Here is a 20,044-nt window from a genome sequence, read left to right as displayed (position 1 = left end):
ATAAATATTAGTTTCCTTTATCAGTTTCTCGATTTGGCCCAGGACCAGCGATGTTCACACTCAGAATTTCCCTAACGCTTAATCCCTCCACGCCGGGTTCAAAGTGCGCAAGAGCGAGAAACTACCCATCGCGCAGGTGCGCACACGGCGCCCTCTCGCGCCCAGCCGGGGAACCGCTAGAGCGGCGGCCCCGCCCCGCCCCGCCCCGCCCCGCCCCTCGGCGCCTGCGCCTGCGTAGAGGCGCCGTCCCTGAAGTTTGTTGTGGTGCGCGGCGTCCCGGAGGCCTGCGGCTGGGGGACCGGGTCGCGGTGCCGCCATGGTGGTGCGACAGGCGCTGGGCCGGGGCCTACAGCTGGGTCGAGCGCTACTGCTGCGTTTCACGGCCAAGCCTGGCCCGGCCTATGGCTGGGGACGGCCCGAGCGGCCGGGCCCCGCGGCGGGATGGGGCCGCGGAGAACGCCGGGGTCAGACCGCGGGACCCGGCGCGGAGCCGCGCAGGCTCGGGCTCGGGCTGCCCGACCGCTACCGCTTCTTCCGCCAGTCGGTGGTCGGGCTGGCGGCGCGGCTCCAGCGGCAGTTCGCTGTGCGGGCCCGGGGTGGCGCGGGCCCTTGCGGCCGGGCCGTGTTTCTGGCCTTCGGTCTGGGCCTGGGCCTCATCGAGGAGAAGCAGGCGGAGGGCCGGCGGGCGGCGTCGGCCTGTCAGGAGATCCAGGTGGGCGCCGGCCGGGGGCGGGGCTAATGTGGGGGCGGGGCGAGGGGCGGGGCTGGGATCACCTGCTGCCTGGGGCCGCGGTGGGTCAAGCTCTACCTCTGTCAGAGCTGGAAATTCGTTGGAAATGACCAGTGAAGGTTCATTTGCGGTGATACTGATCTCCTGATATGGAGCCAGCACCTCACATTTTCCCTTCCTCAAACAGCACCTTTCCGTCGTTATGCTGCTAATTATAGCTCCCGCTGCACCAGGGCTAATGGCTCTGTGTTTAATTTTCTAAAATGTAATGACAGTTAAATCATAGCACTTCTGTTCCTGAGGTAGCTGTCGTCCTCAGTTTATGGATGGGGAAAAGTACTCAGAGAGGTGGAGTAATTTGCTCAAAGGCACACAGCTAATAGAGGCCAGTACCCAAAGTCTGACTCTCCAAGGCCTGTGCCTTTAACCTGAGCCTCCACAGTTTAGCCAAGTTAGTGACATAGCTGAAGCCAAAGTAAAAACTATGAACAGCGGTAGAAAACAGGACCTAACAGTTTTTAGTTAACCTGTGTAAATTTATCAGGAGCCACTGAATATGGGGTGGGGGTGGGGGTGGGAGTTGAGCTTTTCAAATGCTTAAAATAGCTCAGAGATCTGTGTTTCTGTTCAACCAAAATCTGTATTAGGCATCTGCAGAGAGACAGAACCAATAGCATGTGTTTATAAACAGATTTGTTTTAAGGAGTTGTCTCTGCAATTCCGGAGGCTGGCAAATCCAGAATCTGTGGGGTAGTTAGGTAGGCGGGAGACCCAGGAAGAGCCATTGTTGTGGTTCAAGTCTGAAGGCCATCCACTGGCCGAATTCCCATTTCTTCCAGGGGGGTTCAGTCTTCTTCCTGGGATTTGAAACCACTCACTGCGTTACTACAGTGCCTGCATTGTACAGCTTAGGGTGGAGGTCAGGGAAGGTAGTGTGACTTGCCCAGGGACACAGCTGGTCAAGGACTGGGCAATGTCTGCCGTGTTTTCTGGTTTCCAGCCCTTGTTCCAGTTCTCCTGACTCATCCATCACCAGAGTGTCTCATGTTTGAGCTCTGGCCAGTTTGGGTGACAGGTGATGTCTGGCCTAGTCCCCAGCTGCTGTCCTTGTCAGCAGGAGATGTAGATGTGGAAAACAGTATGGCAGTTCCCAAACAATTACAAATAGATTTCTCATTTGATACAGCAATTCCACTTCTGGGTATGTGCCCAGAAGAACTGAAAGCAGAGACTTGAGCAGATGTTTGTACCCCCATGTTCATAGCAGCGTTGTTCACAATAGTCGGAAGACGGAAGCAGCCCACATATCCATGGATGGATGAATGGATAAACAAAGTGTGGTATCTAAATACAATGGAGTATTACTCAGCCTTGAAAAGAAATTCTGACCCGTGGTAGAACATGCATGAAACTTGAGAACATTATGCTAAGTGAAATAAGCCAATTACAAAAGGGTAGGTGTTGGGATGCCTAGGAGTCTCTGTCGCTTAGGTGTTGGACTCTTCGTTTTCAGATTTTTTTTTAAGTAACCTCTACACCCAATGTGGGGCTCAGTCCTACAACCCCTGATATCAGGAGTCACATGCTCTACCGACGGAGCCAGCCAGATACCCCGAGAGTCCGACCTTTGTTTTTCTCTTAGAGAGAGAGAGTGCTTGTGGGGGAGAGGAGCAGAGAGAGAGAGGGGAAGGAAGGAAAGAAAAAGAAGGAAAGAAAGAAAACAAAAGAAAAGAGAAAGGAAGGAAAGAAAGGGAAAGAAAGAAAAGAAAAAGAATCTTAAGCAGTCTCCGTACTCAGCACGGAGCCCGACGTGGGGCTCCATCCCACGACCCTCGGATCATGACGTAAGCCGAAATCAAGAGTCACATGCTCAACCGACTTCCACCCAGGCGCCCCTCCCCCCCCCCCCAACAAGATCCAACTCTTGATGTCAGGTCTTGATCTCAGGGTCGTGAGTTCAAGCCCCTGGTTGGGTATGAAGCCTACTTTAAAAAACACACACAACAACAGGACAGATATTGTATGATTCCACTCATATGAAATACTTAGTCAATTCACAGAGACAGAAAGTGGAATGGTGGCTACCAGGGACTGGAGGGAGGAGGGAATGGGAAGTTAATGTTGAGTGTATATAGAGCTTCAGTTTTGCCAGATGAAGAGAGTCATGGTGATGGATGGTGGTGATGGTGGCACAACCAGGTGAATGTGCTTAGTGCCATGGAACTGTACATTTAAAAATGATTTAAATAGTAAATAGTCATAGCAGCATTATTCACAGTAGCAAAATATTAAAAACAACCTGCACATCCTTCGGCAGGTGAATTGCTAAACTCTGGTACAGCCGTACGGTGAACATTAAGCAATAACCAGGCATCAACTATTGATACAGGTAACAACCTCAAGGATATTATGCCTAGTGAAAAAGGTCCCAAAGGGGTATATACTGTGTGACTCCATTTATATAACATTCCTTTTTTTTTTTTTAGTGTTTTTATTTATTTTTGAGACAGAGACAGAGCATGAGCAGGGGAGGGGCAGAGAGAGAAGGAGACAATCCGAAGCAGGCTCCAGGCTCCAAGCTGTCAGCACAGAGTCCATCATGGGGCTTGAACTCACGGACCATGAGATCATGACCTGAGCTGAAGTCGGACGCTCAACCGACTGAGCCACCCAGGCGCCCCCCTTAGTGACAAAACTATAGAGATGGGGAACAGATCAGTGGTTGCCAGAGGACGGGGGTGGCGAGGGGAGGTGCAGATACAAAAAGGTAGCACAAAGAGGTTCTTCAGTGATGGCACAGTTCTGAGTCTTGATCGTGGTGGTGACTACACGAATCTGTACGTGGAATAAAACTGCGTAGAGCTGACCTCATCCCGGCGCGGTGGCGGCGCCCAGGGCAGAATCGGAGCAGGCTAAGAGAAGACTGGAGGGAGACTGAAGGAAGAGTTTGGGGGCTTTAAGAGTCCCTGCACCTGGCGGCCCCGGTCTGTCATGGGAGTCCTGGGGGCATCTGTGGCCTGAGCAGGGCGGTGGCCCTGGAGGGCAATCAGAAGAAGGAAAGGCCGCTGCCCCAGTTCCTGGCTGACCGCTTGTATGACGTGGAGGCTCTGCGAGAAAACCTGTCCCGACAGCAGGTGTCGAAGGTGCCTCAGAAAACTGGACCCTTCACCTGCATCAAGGAGCATACTTGGAAGGTGCCCATTTCGTCCTGACGCAGGGGGCGCTGCCACGTTTCAGGACAAGGAGTGGATATGGTCAAACGAATGTGGCCGTTTCTCTCTCGAGGTCTTAGAGTTTCAGGTGTTGCCTGTAGAGGCTGCCATACCAGTGGCTGTGCCATCAGCTACCAGGGCCTGGACGTCTCAGACCTCCCTGCTGTGTCCAACCCGGCCCTCATCGGAACTTGTTGGAGGAGGTGCTGTCCAAATACGAGGTTCTGGGGGCTGACTGGGCACAGGGCTCAGGTTGGGGCTGGAGGAGCGGCGTCGGGACACAGCCAGCCCCATCCCCGCCCAGCCCTCGACCCCCTCCCCATCAAGCCGGACCTCAGCGGGGCCCGGTGGAGAGTCCGATGGCTCTCCAAACTCCTGGCTTCCATCTGGGCTCACTCGACATGGGGGCTGGAGTGGGATGTGGGTTGTGGCACCGGCAGGCCAGAGGGGAGAGCGTGGGTTTGGGGTATTCCCCATCTCAGGGCCTGTGGCCGGCTGCACCCTGTGCTGAAAGGTCACAGCCCCGGTCATCCTGTCAGGCAGCTCTTTCCACCATGCTTCTCTCCTGGGTCTCACGAGCCTCCTGCCTCTCCAGACCTGGGGGAGGTAAGCAGCCCCAGGGATCTGTGCTCTCCCCCGGTTTCCCCACACATGTCCACAACCATGTCAAGAGACTCTTCTCAGAGTATCCATCCTTGTTTGAGTGTGCTACTGTCTCCTGCCGGGACCCTGGCTGATACAGGGGTGCTACTGGCACCATTACGGGGATGGTTCTTTCCTGTGTGAGACTGCTCAGCTCACCGCACGCTGTAGCAGCCCGATTCACTGAATGCCGGTAACGCCCCAAGTTCCATGGCGTTCCCACTTATCGATGTATTGACTCAGCTCCAATTCGGCTTGTTGCTCTGCGAGAATTGACCTGGGCCTTTGAACTTGTTTTCCTTTGCTAGGTGTGTGACATGACTTGTCAGTAGAGGGCACCAGAGGGATGACGGGAGGAAAGGCTTCGGCTTGCTGGTTCCCTGAGGGTGTGCTTGCTTTGCCGGCTCTCGTTACCTGCATTGCGCGCGCGGGGCCACCCCAGCAGGTGACTCCCGAGGTGTCAGGTGCTCAGCTGCTTCGCCTGGCGCCCCCAGCCCCCAGGCAGTTTCGGAGAGCAGTGCCTCCACTGAGGCACCTCCCTGCGAATGAGTCTCCACCACAGAAAGGGGATTTCCAGTAAATACCAAGGCACCTTATCAGTGAATCCCTTGTTATTTCAATTTGCTGTTAAAGTCAATAATTCTTTTTTTATATACTTTTTTTAACGTTTATTTATTTTGAGAGAGAGAGTGTGTGAGTGGGGAAGGGGCAGAGATACACAGGGAGACACAGAATTGGAAGCAGGCTCCAGGCTCCGAGCTGTCAGCACAGAGCCTGATGCGGGGCTCGAACCCACAGCTACGCGATCATGACCTGAGCTGAAGTTGGACGCTTAACCGACTGAGCCACCCAGGTGCCCCAAGTCAATAATTCTTTATATTAAACTTCACCTGTTCAAAAACTTGCATAGAGCTGCACACTCACGAATGAATGCAGGTTTTAAAAGATGGTAAAAACTGAGTAAGGTCTGTGGTCTAGTTGATAGCACTGCACCAATTCACGTTCCCAGTTTTGATATTGTATCGCTGCTTTATAAGATGTCACCATGGGAGGCAACTGAAGGGACAGAGGACACTTTGTAGTTTTTTGGGGGTTTTTTGGTAACTTCTTGTGAGTCTCATTCTTAAAGCCATGGTTGATAAAAGATTACAGAACATCGGTTCTGCTCTATGGAGTTTAGAAACCAGTTGGCACAGTGAGATCGTCTTTCTTTTCTATGTTTCTTCTTCCCTTCTTTCCTTCCTTCCTTTCTTTCCTCCTTAAGTTAAAAGTTATCATGAACTAGCTTATAGATACGAAGTGTTGTAGGAATCCTCCAGAAGGACAGGTTGCTGCAGGCTGGATGTCCAGGCTGGTTATCGAAGAGGGAGGAGCTCCAGTTGGGACTTGATGGATGAGTCGGGCTAAATAAACAAGGTGGAACAACACAATGGAATCGGGTCCAGAGAGAGGCATATGAAAGGCGCTTGTGGGCAGATGAGTCCTGTGAAAGTTTTCACAAATAGGAAGCACCCAGCCAAGGTGCTGAGTAAGCTGTTAGGTGTTTGAACAGAAGAGTGATGTGTGAATGTGAAACTGGTAACCAGAGGGTTAATGGGACTAATAAACACAACAGCAACCTTTTACCCAGACCTTTTCCACTTGCCTTTATTATTTTTAAATGTTTATTTGCTTTGAGTGAGAGCACGCTTACAGGGGAGGGACAGAGGGAGAGAGAGAATCCCAAGCAGGCTCTGTGCTGTCACCACAGAGCCTGACATGGGGCTCGATCCCACGAACTGTGAGATCATGACCTGAGCCAAAATCAAGAGTTGGATGCTCACCCGACTGAGCCACCCAGGCACCCCTCCTCTGGTCTTTAAATATCCCTGACTCTCTTCCTCTGGATAGCTGGATTTGAGGCTTGGGTTCTCGTCTCAGACTCAGGTGGCCTCTTGAAAAAACCCTTTCCTTGCTGCACATTCACTGTCTCAGTGACTGATTTTGCTGTGAGCCAACGGGAGCTCTCTGCCTGTGGTTCCTCAGCCCCCAGCCGGTTCTGGGAGTGTGGTGACCAGTCCAAGCAACTGCCTAGGCTCTTTGTCCTAGGGACTGTCCCCAGAGCCCAACCCCAACTGGGCACTGCCAGCCTTGGGGACCCAATTTAACTTTTGCAGCGAGGAAATGGTTTTTGGCTTCGGGTGGACACGCCTCTTGATGAGTACTTGACATGCAAGGGCAGGTGAGCGCATTTCCTCTTCCCATTGGGTGCCTCCAAACAGGGGGCTTTGGTGTGGATCTCTGCGCCCCCTTGTCTGAAAGTTGACTAGGAAGCTGTTTGGGTCAGACAACGAAGCCTGGGGCAGGAACCAGTGCTCCCAGAGGCACTCAGTGCTTCATTTGGTTTGTTTGTTGCTGCAGCTTTTGGTATCTTTGGACAAAACCAGCCGTATTCTGATCGGAAAATGGAAAGTGAATTTGATCCCCGAATGCAGCCCTTTGGTCTGTATTCTCCAAAATTGGGCAGTTCTTGCTTTGCAACACTGCTTTCCCACAGTATTCATTAGACTGGAGAAAAATGACCAATCAGTGGATCCATAAATTATGATATATTTGGAAACTGGGCCTTTAAGATTTTGTTTGCATCTTTTTTTTAATGTTTACTTATTTATTTTAAGGGGGTGGGAGGAGAGAGAGAGAAAGAGACAGACAGACAGACAGACAGAATATCCCAAGCAGGCTCCATGCTCAGCTCAGAGCTCGACCGTGAGATCATGACCTGAGCCAAAATCAAGAGTCGGACACTCAACTGACTGAGCCACTCAGGTGGCCCAGATGTTGTTTGCATCCTGCTTGTGTATCTGTATGTGTGTCCATGTGTGTTGTAAATGTGAGATTTTTTTCTCTACCTGTGGATGGTGCTACTAAAATTAATTTGACAAAGAGGTCAATGTAGATGGTTTAAAGGCAAGTGCTTGTAAGAATTAGGCATTCCAAAACTGAGAAAGACACTTTTAAGTTCATGTGAGTTGGGAAAATATTCAATATTAAAGCTAATTCAGGGTTGTTGGTTTAATTAAAATGGACGTGTTTTTAAAGTTTCCAGTAGTAGACGTAGGAGGTACAACTGTTGTTTGTTCTGCCTGTGTTTACTGCAAGTCAATAGGTTCATGTTATAAAGTGTTTTGGTAATCTAAACATAATCACTGAGAACTAACATGGGTTTCTTTTTGGCTTCTATTAAGGGAAACAACTCTGTATGCAAGGGAATTGAGACTGGTTATTTAAAGAAGGAAAACTTAGGACAAAACCTGATTTTAAGAAGTTGTAGAAGATTTGTGAGAAGGAAATCTTTGGAAAGGAATTTTGTGCACGGTCGGGACTAAGATTATGGAGATGAGTGCATAAAGAAGTTTTTTAGGGAGTGGTCGACACCTGGGGAAGAGAAGGCTGGTTGAGAGAACAGGATCAGGCAGAGGTTGAGCAGTGACACAACCTCAACAGAAGCCTCAGCTGACTCTCTGAGGAGTTTCCAAAAGTTGGGTTCCTCTTTAGAACCAGCCTAAACTGGGGCAGAGGGCTGGACTTTCATACACTTGTACTGAATGGCCATTAGATGAGACTGCCTGGGAAGAGGGCATGGCCTGGACAAGGCAGGTGTCTTCAGTCAACGCCCTCGCTCGTGAGCCCTGAGAGCTAAGAACCATTAGCAGCATGCCCACCAGCTGAGGGTCCTTCATTCCTGATGGGGGTTCTGGTCAGCACATCCCAGCACAAGGACTCAGCTCCATGCAGCACCCTGGATGGCCCCGTCTCAGTAAGTGTATGTCAACATGGGCAGTGACAGGGAGGGACAAAGGAGGGACTACATACCATTTTTCAAAAATTCGCCTTGTTGGAATGAATGAGTTTTGCTATCAGAAGTACATCAATATAAGATTAGAATTTGGTTTCCCTGTTACAAACGACAGTTTTCTGGGGCGTCTGGGTGGCTCAGTTGGTTGAGCATCCAACGTGGGCTCAGGTCATGATCTCATGGTTTGAGCCCCACGTCAGGCTTTGCACTGACAGATCAGCACCTGCTTCAGAGTCTCAGGTCCCCCTCTCTCTCTGCCCCTCCCCCACTCGAGAGTTCATGCACTCTCTCCCTCTCTCTCAAACATAAATACTGGGGTGCCTGGGTGGCTCAGGTGGTTACAGTTACACGTCTGACTCTGGATTTTAGCTCAGTCATGATCTCACAGTTGGAGAGTTCAAGCCCCACATTGGGAGCCTGTTTGGGATTCTCTGTCCCCCCCCCCCCCCCGTCCTTCCCCCGCTCGTGCTCACGCTCTATCAAATAAATAAACTTAAAAAAATAATAGTAAGTAAAGCCTTCTGATATTTCTGACCAACTTCCCAAGATTCAACTTCTAAATGAAATCTTTTTTTTTTTTTTTTTTTTTTTTACTAATTAGGCTTGTCTATTTGGTATGTCAAATTACATGGGAAGCACTGTCAAATAAGTGAGGATAAACCTTAGATTGTATGAGTGGATGCTATAACTCTTCCAGAAACTGTATAAAATTCCTAAGGTTTTGATATGTCCTGGGGTAATGTCATCATTTGTAATTCCAATTATTGACCAATTATTGAATTATTGGTCACAGAAAAACCATGGCCATTTTTTTAGTTTTCTGTCATTTATAGTTATTGTTTTACTCTGATGCTATTACAGATGGGTTTCAGCTTAAGGAGATTCATGGGAAGGACTTTTGACAAATACGGGTCTCTCATACCAGTAAGATGATAAAGCCAAACTGAGTAAGAACTTCTGGAACTAACAGGAAAACCATTCAAACAGAGCAAGAATTAGTAACATGGGACTGAATGAATTGAGGAAGATAATTACTCTTGATTGAAACGCTGCTGGTTCTCTAATGTTTGCTCTTCCAGATTTAAGGAAAGTGTTTTCCTCTTAAGCTATTATGACTTGCAGAAATTTGGTAGAATAATCCCTTTGTAAACAAACATGATACATTTATCTTTTTCTCCCCACCTGATCCCTCCAGATTCGGAAACTCTCAGTGAGTATTCTTCTATTTTCATGGCAATGTATGTATTTGTATACGTTCAGTAAGAATCTGTTCTTAGGACAGGACACATTTGGAAACATTGGTTATATTATCAGGGCTTTGACTGGACTATCATATTTGAGGGAGACGTGCATTGACTCAGATATGAGCAGACAGCTTTAAGGAACTAAGGCTGACATTTTGGAGCCAATGAAGTGCCTTGGAAAAATCAGCTTTCATTTTCTGGCAGGTGCAGGAACCTCAGGATATTTTAGGGACCTCAAGAAGAGAGGAACTTACCCGAATCTATAGGTATTGCAGACAGCGTCTGATGGCAAGTACTTGGCTTGGCTTCTTAGCCCTGAGAGGCTATTAAAAGTTCAGTCTGAAATTCTTTGAGAAGTTCCAGCAAAGCAGATTGAAAAAAAAAAAAAAAGGCAAACTCTATATGGCTAGTCACTCTTGCAGCGCTCATGGAAATAATTAGGCCAACGTTGTTAAAGCTGGAGTCTTAATTTGGTTATCATTGGTGGAAGTGGGGGTGATTTTAGGAAAAAAAATCAGACCTTTGTGGACGTTAGATTAACTGTGTTTGGATGTTTGTTGTTTGCCTCTTAAACTGGGCTGGATTGTGAATTCTGATTTCCTCCAGTGTCTGGTTATGATTCTCCAAACTAAGGTTTCCAATTTTCTCCTATTCCCATTCCCTAACACTGCCCTTTCTCCTGAAGCCCTGCAAACTGCACACTTGAGGTAGACTTCAGGCAGTCTAGGATTATTAGTGCCGTGTTGGAACCCAAGGAGGTAGCCGGTGCCCATGGCCCAGGACACCAGAAATCAGACTGTTTGATTGCCCAGGGGGAACAATCGGGCAGATCCGGCCGCCGGGCTGGCAGCCCGTACAAAGCCTCCAAAACCCTTTGCGACGGCATTAGTAGCAGACACAGACTTGCCCAAACACCACCCTCGGATTCCTCTGAAGACCGAAGGAGAGCTGCCCGTCCACAGCTCCCGAGAACCACCCAGTGGCAGCTGCCTGCCAGGGTCCTTGCACGACAGAGAGTGGTCTCTGAGATCAGAAGCCTCTGAGATTGTGCCGGGAGCTCAACAGGCAAGGTGTGCCAGCTGCAGAATTTAGAAGTTTTGGCCTCTTAACTAACAAGTGTTCTGTGTTGGGCCGTCTCTGCAGCGAAGGTACAGAGTTTGAGAAAACATTCTTCCGAATAGCGGGAGAGAAAGGTAGGTGGCCTGACCCCAGGGTGAGCAGTAAAACCCAGTTTGGTTGTGCTTTTATTAGCTCTTGATCCTGTCGGTGAAGACCTTGCCTGGCTCTGCCTCTCCCCCACTCCCCCGACTTCCCTTTACTTGAGCTTTATTAGGCACCTTGGCTCATCGCGCCTGTTTTGTTCCTCACAGGCAATTTTCACCCAGAAAAACAAGCTGCTCCCGGACCCACTGGACACCCGATGCTGGCAGGGCTTCCGGCTGGAGGAGTATGTGATAGGACAGCCCATTGGCAAGGGTTGCAGCGCAGCTGTGTACGAAGCCACCATGCCTGTGCTGCCCCAGATCCTGGAGGTGGCAAGGAGCATCGGGCTTCCTGGCAGAGGCCCAGATACCGCTCCCCAGGAAGAGGAGCCGGCTTCCCGGGCCCCTGGCTTTCCCTTAGCCATCAAGATGATGTGGAACATCTCGGTGAGGAGGGGGCCTTTCGCCTTTGGGTTGGGCGTTTCTCAAAACGCCAGTCTTGGTGGACCCGATAGTGCCCTTTACCGGGAAGTAGACGGGCGGAGTCTCCACAGTCTGGGCGCCTCAAATTGTGACAGTCGGCGAATCACCTGGGGATCAGGTTAAAAGGCAGATTCTGGTCAGCTGGTCTGGGGTCGGGGCTGAGATGCTGCCTTTCTCACAAGGTCCCTGGTAATGCCCGTGCTTCTGGTCTGTGCACCACACACGGGCGGCAAGGGCCTGAGCACCTGGGTTCTCATTTGTCAGTGCTGGTCCATTAGCTGGATTCAGGTGCGCAGTTTACCGCCACCCTCCCTCTTTCCCCTGACCTGCCTCACTCGAGAGGAGAGGCCACACGCCTGTCCTCCAGACTCCCCCTTTAGCCTCACCTCCAGATCACAGGCTTGCTTGTCACCTCCCTGCCCTCAACTCTGGAAGGACGCAAAGCTTTGGGAAATTGAGTTTTTTCCCTCCACAAAAACAGATTTCTGTCTAATTTCTTTCCCTTTTCACTATATAGATGGGTTTAGAAAATTAATTAAGACCTAATGTTCTTTCTCCTTCCCAGAGCATCCGTCCAAGCCTAAGAATGGGACACAGCTCATGCTGGACATTAAAGAATGCAGTTTCTCTCTTTCTTTTTTAAAGATTTTATTTTCAAGTAATCTTCACATCCAACGTGGGGCTTGAACTCAACAACCCCGAGATCCAGAGTTGCACGCTCCACTGACTGAGCCAGCCGGGTGCCCCACGAACGCAGTTTCTTGTTTTGATCTGGGGGATGAAGGTTATTAGACTGTTGCCCTTCCCAGCTGGCTAATAGCTAACAAGTAGCCAAGTGCTTGGCCTGGGAAACATCCAGTGTTGGCATCAAACCTCCACTGATGGGCATGGCACCTACTGTGCTCACAAAAGCTAAAAGACTTAATTCCTGTAGGGTTCCTAACAGGTTCCACAGGGCGTGAGTGCCATTCATAATGAAACGAGGAAATAGGGTGTTTTTCCTCGAGTTTGGCTCTTTCTACTGGAGGGGTGGGGAGGGCTGTCCTGTGATTCAGCACCACTTTATCCAGGGCGAGTCTGTCCATCTCTGCCTGTCTGCTGAAGGCAGCCTGCCAGGGGGAGTCTTCGTGTTCCAGTGGCCAGTTTTGAGCCTGGTGGGGACTGGAGGCATTGATGGCAGTGAGAAAGATCCCTGACCGTGACCATCTTGCCATCCCTTCCTGCCCTGGGCACCTGAGCTGCCCGGAGATTGAGGTGGGGTGTGGCAGCCCCCTGGGAGGTGGTGGGGGACAGTATCTCTTCCCTCTCAGGAGAGACTAGGCTTGGCTTGCCCCTATCTTGAATGGCAAAACCAATTCTAGAGGCACCTGGCTGGCTCGGTTGTGGAGCATGTGACTCTTGATCTTGGAGTTGTGTGTTCAAGCCCCACGTTGGGTATAGAGATTACTTTAAGATTTTTTTAAAAAAATTCTAGGCAGTAGCTGTCTGGTCCAGATTACAAGGAAGACTCGGACTTGCTCTAGTCCACGTAACCCTGAATTCATGATTGTGTTCCAGGCAGGCTCTTCCAGTGAAGCCATCTTGAACACAATGAGCCAGGAGCTAGTCCCAGCTAGTCGAGTGGCCTTGGCCGGGGAGTACGGAGCAGTCACTTACAGGTACGCACCCCTCTGCGCACCGGACTGGTTGTGAGTTCCGCGAGAGCAGAATCCTCCCCTGTGTCCTCGGTGTGGCGTCATGTCGATCATAAATGCTCACTGAATGATGCGGCGAATGATGGATTTGTAGTTGCTGGATAATTTCACTTGGAGAGGATTGCAGATCATCTGACCCCAACTGAAGATCTCCCAGAGAAGGCCATCCAAAAACGCCCAATTCAGAATGTTGGAAAGTTGATCTGATTGCTCTTAAGCAATGCCCAGGTGGAATGCCACCTCCCTGTCGCTGAACTCCATCCCCAGCAGAGGTAGCACTCATTCCACTAACAGCGGCAATGCCAAGAGATTAAAAGGTGGGGGGCTTGGTCCCCAAGAGTTCTGTGTGTGACAGAGGAGCCGGACAAGGTGGGAGCAGAGGCCGGGGAGGTAAGCGCTACCTACGGCCGTGTGTGCTCAGGCACTGGGGGAGCGCGAACGGATGGGCCTCTTGAAGCGACCATCAGTGCTGCCTTTGGAAGGATGAGGAGGCACCACCTGGGCAGGAGGGAAGGCAGAGAGGCCTTCTCCACAGAGAGAAGAAGGGGTGGACAGCAGCTCATGCTCCTCGTGCTTTGTAAGCGCCAGGTGTGCGGTGGTGAGGATCGACGCTGAGCGGGTGACAGAGACACGTGTGGTCACTTCACGATTGTGGACTGCCAGCAGGGGCTGCATTTGGCAACTTACTGGAGGGTTAGTTTCTAGACCCAGTGCTGTCAGAAACGGGAAGGTAGACACAGGGACTTGAGAAGACGCATGGAAAGCCCCTTCTATGGTTTGGAAGGCTCCCTGTGACTGGGGGTTCTTAGTATAGTCCTCCTCTCCTTAGTCCTTCGTAGGGAAAAGTGGGTGTCTGCATGTCTGCTGCTTTCTGAGGGGTACAGCTGTCTTCAGGCGGCTTTCTGTGTTCACCTCAGCCTGCTGACATGCTGTCGGGTAGCTCATGTGAGCACCAATGCCTCTGTGGTGGAGGGGCCGCCCAGACCTCCCATCTGAAGTGGTCCTTGTCTCTCACCAGTCCCTTACCCTGCTTTAATTTGTCTTCACGGCATTTATCCCCATTTGACCTTAAATCACAGATGTCTGTCTATTCTCTCTCCCGCTGTCCTAGAAGCTCTTGAGGGCAGGGCTTTTCTGTTTTGTTTGCTGTGTACCCTTGCGGCTCAGTAAATGTCCATTGGATGATTCCATGAATATGGCATCAGTGACTCAGGAGAAACGGTCTCAGTCCCTGAGAGCACTTCTGTTTCTACCTAGCCTCTGCTCATCTAGGGACCTCAGGCTCAGACCTTTGTGATCTGCTCCTCCCACTTCTCCCCCCGACACTTACACTCTCTGCTCCACCGTATTGAATCCGTAAGGCCCTCCTCCAAATGCACCGCACTCCTCCTTGCCTGTCTTCCTACGCTGCAGTTAGCTGTACTTGGGCTGCCCTCCCCACAGCCTCCTGTCCCACTCCAGGTCTCCACACACACACACCTTACACGGACACGCTCATCCCCAGGCTCCCATGGCAACCGAGCCGAGCTTTCCCACTGTGGCACAGACGACCCTGAACTGTGATCCTCCTGATTCTATCACTAGCTCCGGTGCCCCAAGGCTAGGAACACTTTAACTCCCTTGATTGCACGCAGGGGTGCGCTCAGATGGACTGGAGAGCGAGAGCAGTAGGAGGCCGCCTGTGGACTGGCTCTACAAAGCTCGGGAACTGAGGCGGATCTTCGGATGGGGGTGGCCATCTTGCTCCCTCAGTGTTGTCTTCGTGTTTTTGGGTTTCTCCTCCACTCTGAACTCTCTCGCCCGGTGTCCTTCTTTCTTCCCCCATAGCTCTTCTGTTCCTGTGTGCCTTTGATCACATGGGTGACTTTTGGCCGGCACCTTCCACCGTCAGTTCCATTGCTGACTGCTAGATTACCGCCATGTTTTTTCATTAATGTTCCTCCAAGAGAGAATCTAACCAGCCCCCTTCCCTTTTCCCACCAACCGTTTGGGTCTCCGATGTGACTGCAGGCTCCTTGCCCTTGGATCAGGTGCCCACCCAGTCAGTAGTGCCTGAGGGGTGGGGCTGATACATAGCAGGCCGACTCACACCACCCAGAACATGGCCACTGTGCACCAGCAGGCCTGTGGGTGTGGGGATCCCTGAGGAGGAGGTCTGGGCAGGCAAGCGATGGCTGTACTACAACCTGCATCTGTGCCGATTCATTTATTCAACCAAGGTTTATTGAGCTCATACTCCATGTTAAGGGTTAGAACTTGGCAATCATAGGGGCGTCTGGGTGGCTCAGTCAGTTGAGCATCTGACTTTGGCTCAGGTCATGATCTCGCAGTTCACGAGTTGGAGGCCTGCATCGGGCTGTGTGCTGACAGCTCGGAGCCTGGAGCCTGCTTTGGATTCTGTGTCTCCTTCTCTCTCTGAAATAAACACTGAAGAAAAAAAAAAAAAAAAAAAAAAACAACACCTTGCGATTATAGAGATTCTGGGTCCTTACAAGGTGTGTTACTACCCTATTCCCTTTGGCAGTTGAGACTGAGCGCAGAGAAGTAACCTGACCAAAGGCTTACAGTGGCCGACCTGGAACTCAAACCAGAGTCAGATTCCAGAGTCTCTTGACCACTGTATTCTGCAGCATGGGATGGATGGATGGATGGACAGATGGATGGGCCAGTGGAGTCCTCAAATGTGATTAGTCATCTTTATGGGTTTGTTTTTTCACTCTAACACCAGGCTCTGCACCTGACACAAAGCAGATCTGTACTAAGTGATTAAAATGGGTGATTAAATGTCAGTATTTATCCTGGTATAATTATCTTTCCGTTGGTCTCATTTGGCTGAACTAGAAAGTCCAAGGGAAGTCCCAAGCAACTGGCCCCTCACCCCAACATCATCCGGGTCTTCCGTGCCTTCACCTCTTCTGTACCACTGCTGCCAGGGGCCCTGGTCGACTACCCTGATGTGCTGCCGCCACGTCTTCACCCCGAAGGCCTGGGCCACGGGCGGACGCTCTTCCTCGTTATGAAGAAGTAAGTAGGAGGCGGCCCCCGGCCCTGTGCACCTGCAGCCCCCGGGGTGGCAGGGAGGAGGCACCTCGTCCTTCTATAAGGCAAGGCCACGGTGAGGGCAGACTGCCCTAGAGAGCAGCATCCCTTTAGGATGATTTTTCATGAAAATAGAACTTCGTCTTCACTTAGAACATAGTTTTCACCTAGTGTTTTTAGTACATTTGATTCTTGCTCCTTCTCTACGGCTTGCCTTACCAGTTGTGTGTGTCTTGTTTAACACAGAAAGTTCTCTCTCCTTGCTCTCTGTACCTACTGGCATTGCTGTAATGGGCATTTTAAGGAAAGAGTGTCTGCTCCGTTACTTTCATCACGTGGGGCCCGAGCTCTCACTTCCTAATTCAGGGTAATGGGTGGGAACAGAAAGGATACTTGAGGGAGAAAAGATTAAGAAACTCCACAATGAGGAAGGATCGTCATCCTAATCGTAAGTAAGATGCTGGGGACCAATGATGTGTGATAGCCAGAGGCCCTGTCACCCTCTCCACCAGCTACCCCTGCACCCTGCGCCAGTACCTTCGTATGAACACCCCGAGCCCCCGCCTCGCCACCGTGATGATCCTGCAGCTCCTGGAGGGGGTGGATCATCTGGTTCAACAGGGCGTCGCGCACAGAGACTTGAAATCTGACAACATTCTCGTGGAGCTGGACGCAGGTGGGTCCCTGCCCTACCTCACAGCCATCCGGGGCACACCAGACTCATGTCTGCAAACATTTAAGGACCCTTCAGGTCCTTTTTGACTTTGTATGTTCTGTTACACGTTGTCTTAATTTCACTCCATGCACAAGAGGGGAGCAATCTCTCCTTCAAAATGGAGGCCTTTGTTCTCTCTGTAGGGCTTGTGGAATGATTCCTTTCTGTGGCCCACTTACAGAACCCAAGACTCGGTGGCAGAAGTTCTCTTAAAGTAAAAGAGAGGTAGACTGTAGCTCAGTAGAAAAAAGCATTTTCAGACAGTGAGAGCTGTCCAAAGATAAGCCCAGCTGCCCCTGGGGATCCTGAGTTCCCCACGCTGGAGGCACTGAAGTAGAGGCTAGATGGCCCCTTACCTGGGCTGTTTTAAAGGAGATTTGTATGTCTGCTAAGTTTTGAACTAGATTGAAAATAATAGGCAGTTAAATTGCTAGAGGAACTAGGTTTTTAAAGAAAGTCTGCGTGAATACTTTTACAGACAACTAAATCCTAATGGACCGGTTTCTTGGGTTTGGATTTGGGGTTTCAAGTTCAGATCAGATTCTTGGGGTGGTAAGAGCTCTTAGAGATCATCTGAGCCCAGCACCATCTGCTGAGTAAACCATGAGCAGCTCCTTCAGTCCTGGGCTAGCTCCGATTACTTGCTTAGATTGAGCCAAGCTTTTATCCAGTTCTTTGGGGGCTTTGATTTCCTGGAGGCATTTCCGTGCCCACTTAGCTGGCCCTCCCGTTGAGCTCTCTGGGGACAGGGTAGCCATCCAGGCCTGGCCAGCCTGCGCTCCTGGACCAACGTGGAGTCCTTGTAAACCTCTCTCACCCATGTCTTGACGGTGGCCATGGTAGGGATCATAGGAAGACCTCTCGGAGGGGCCAGTCACTTACCTCTGCCTGTCCCTTCCCCAGATGGCTGCCCCTGGTTGGTGATCACAGATTTTGGTTGCTGCCTGGCTGATGAGCGCATTGGCCTGCAGCTGCCTTTCACCAGCTGGTATGTGGACCGGGGCGGAAACGGCTGCCTGATGGCTCCTGAGGTGAGTCCCGCTGAGCAGGTCTTGTGCCATCAGCAAACATACTTCTCCACCATGCTTCCACTGAGAGGACAAGACTGACTTCCTCATTATTTACTCAACACCTCCATCTTTTCTGACCCTTAATTTGGCACAAGTCCCCTGCAACCTGAGTAGATTCTCGTGGGTCCTAGCCACAGCTCAAATTCTGGGTTCAGATGCTGTGCCGGAACGTGAATGCGTTCTAGGTGCCAGCAGCGTGAAGCTCACTCATTGCTTCCTAACAGGTGTCCACAGCCTGCCCGGGCCCCAGAGCAGTGATTGACTACAGCAAAGCCGATGCCTGGGCAGTGGGTGCACTCGCCTACGAAATCTTCGGGCTCTCTAATCCCTTTTACGGCCAGGGCAGGGCCCATCTTGAAAGCCGCAGTTACCAGGAGGCTCAGCTGCCCGCACTGCCCAAGTCGGTGCCTCTAGAAGCAAGACAGTTGGTGAGGTCACTGCTCCAGCGAGAGGCCAGCAAGGTGAGGCTGTCCCCGGGTCTTGCAGGAGTTGTGTGAAAGTTCATGTTCCAGAGTAAAGACCAGGTTTGGGCAAGACTAGAGTCACCGATAGCTCCTCTGTCCTAACCAAGTTTGTACAGGAGAACAAACTTTAGTATAAATAGGAGTAGGGGAGGTAGCCACCAGCTTACAGTTCCAGCAATGCAACTTGTCTTGGCTTCAGTTACTTAGAGGGAAGAAGATGCATTTTTAAGAAGTGTTTAACAGAGTTGTAGCTTCTAGGAACAGCCGACATCTAGTGAAACAGAGGTGAGGCCTCGCCCAAGAGCAGATCTGGACCTGCCCAGGCCCAGGCCAGGCGGCATGCCTAGGGAAGAGCACAAAGGCAGACACGGTTCAAACCCCTGTCCTCCCGCCTCCCTGCCACCGCACAGCATGTGCTCAGTGCCACCAGTTACTAAGTGAGGAGAGGTCTAAGGTGGCTCGTGGCCCTTCCTTGACGGGGAGACTATTTCCACGACACATGTGGCCTGCGGCACCTTTGTGCACCTGGAAAAGCCTGCAGCATGGAGGGCGAGCAGCCAGCGTGTGTCAGGAGAGCGAAGGGCGTTGTAGGAAGGAGAGACATGGGGTGGACAAGAATTTGGGGCCAGAGAAGGGAAGACCCTGAAATGAGGATTCGTTAACGGATCGGGTCTGGGGCCACATGCTTTGCCAGCCACGTGTTCTCAGCTTCCGCTTCCCTGCCTGTTGCAGAGACCGTCTGCCCGAGTGGCTGCTAATGTGCTTCATTTAAGCCTCTGGGGGGAACACACCCTGGCCCTGAAGGATCTGAAACCAGACAAGATGGTCGGCTGGCTCCTCCAACAGTCCGCTGCCACTTTACTGGCCAACAGGCTCACGGAGAAGAGCTGCGTGGAGACAAAGATGAAGATGTTATTTCTGGCCAACCTGGAGTATGAAACGCTGTGCCAGGCAGCCCTGCTCCTCTGCTCCTGGAGAGCAGCCCTATAAGGGCCCTGCTGTAGCTGAATTACTAAAAGAACTTAGCAGCATCCGTGTGGTGATGGTCTGTGAATGGGCAGAGCTCCCAGGAGTGAGGGCGGGAGCAGAACAGATGGCGTAGGGAGGGCTGGTCAGCCCCAGAAGGCCTCTGGTTTGGCAAATGGAAGGAACAGCTAGCTCACGTCCAAGTTCAGTCCGTAGCTACTAACTCACCCTAGCCGTGCCATCCTAGGTGCCTCACGTAACCTGTGTGGTCTGACGTTCTCACGGGCAGCGTCGAGGAGCTGGCAAACGGACTGTCTCGTAGCGCAGAAGCAGTCTTAAATATGTAAATACACCTAAATTTGAATTTCACGGGTAACTAATATTTTAATTTTTTCCAACTATTTGAAAACCCGAAAAACAGGCAGCAGGCCAGACTGGCCCACAAGTCAGAGTTTGCCAACCCCTGGTCTAGATGAATTCAAAAGGCCTAATTCTAAAAAGACACCCTGATTAATCACAAGGCCCCTTGTGTGTAAATGCTAATAGAAGGTGAGAAGAGCGGAGCACACAGCCAGAGGCATGCATTCTCTGCAGCAAATGAGGAGGAGTGAGGTGTTACCTGCTGACCAAAAGCCCTCACAGACCTCTGTGAAGCCGGTGGCTGAGCTGGTCTGGAGGTGAGGCTGAGTGAGGCCCAGACGTGTGCCTCCCCCCTCACCTTCCAGAGGGCCCAGCAAGGCCCTGCCTG

At 51.1% G+C, this 20,044-nt stretch overlaps 1 protein-coding gene across 1 annotated transcript; it reads left to right on the top strand.

Annotated features, from left to right (window-relative positions):
- The first annotated feature begins 265 nt into the window (after positions 1–265).
- Positions 266–19,361, top strand: PINK1 (PTEN induced kinase 1). The gene is made up of 8 exons (XM_047083019.1): positions 266–712; positions 11,034–11,312; positions 12,906–13,006; positions 15,884–16,066; positions 16,594–16,757; positions 17,700–17,827; positions 18,091–18,327; positions 19,063–19,361. Exons 1-8 carry the CDS (start codon positions 317–319, stop codon positions 19,318–19,320), a joined length of 1,746 nt encoding a protein of 581 aa, XP_046938975.1. The 5' UTR covers positions 266–316; the 3' UTR covers positions 19,321–19,361.
- The last annotated feature ends 683 nt before the right edge of the window (positions 19,362–20,044 follow it).

The sequence above is a fragment of the Lynx rufus genome, unplaced genomic scaffold (genome assembly GCF_022079265.1).
Source record: "Lynx rufus isolate CCGP_SWC_20201006 ecotype Redwood Valley unplaced genomic scaffold, mLynRuf1.p SCAF_2, whole genome shotgun sequence".
NCBI classification, from domain to species: domain Eukaryota; kingdom Metazoa; phylum Chordata; class Mammalia; order Carnivora; family Felidae; genus Lynx; species Lynx rufus.
Note: the sequence above shows the minus strand (reverse complement) of the source record. Positions and strands in the feature narration are given on the sequence as shown.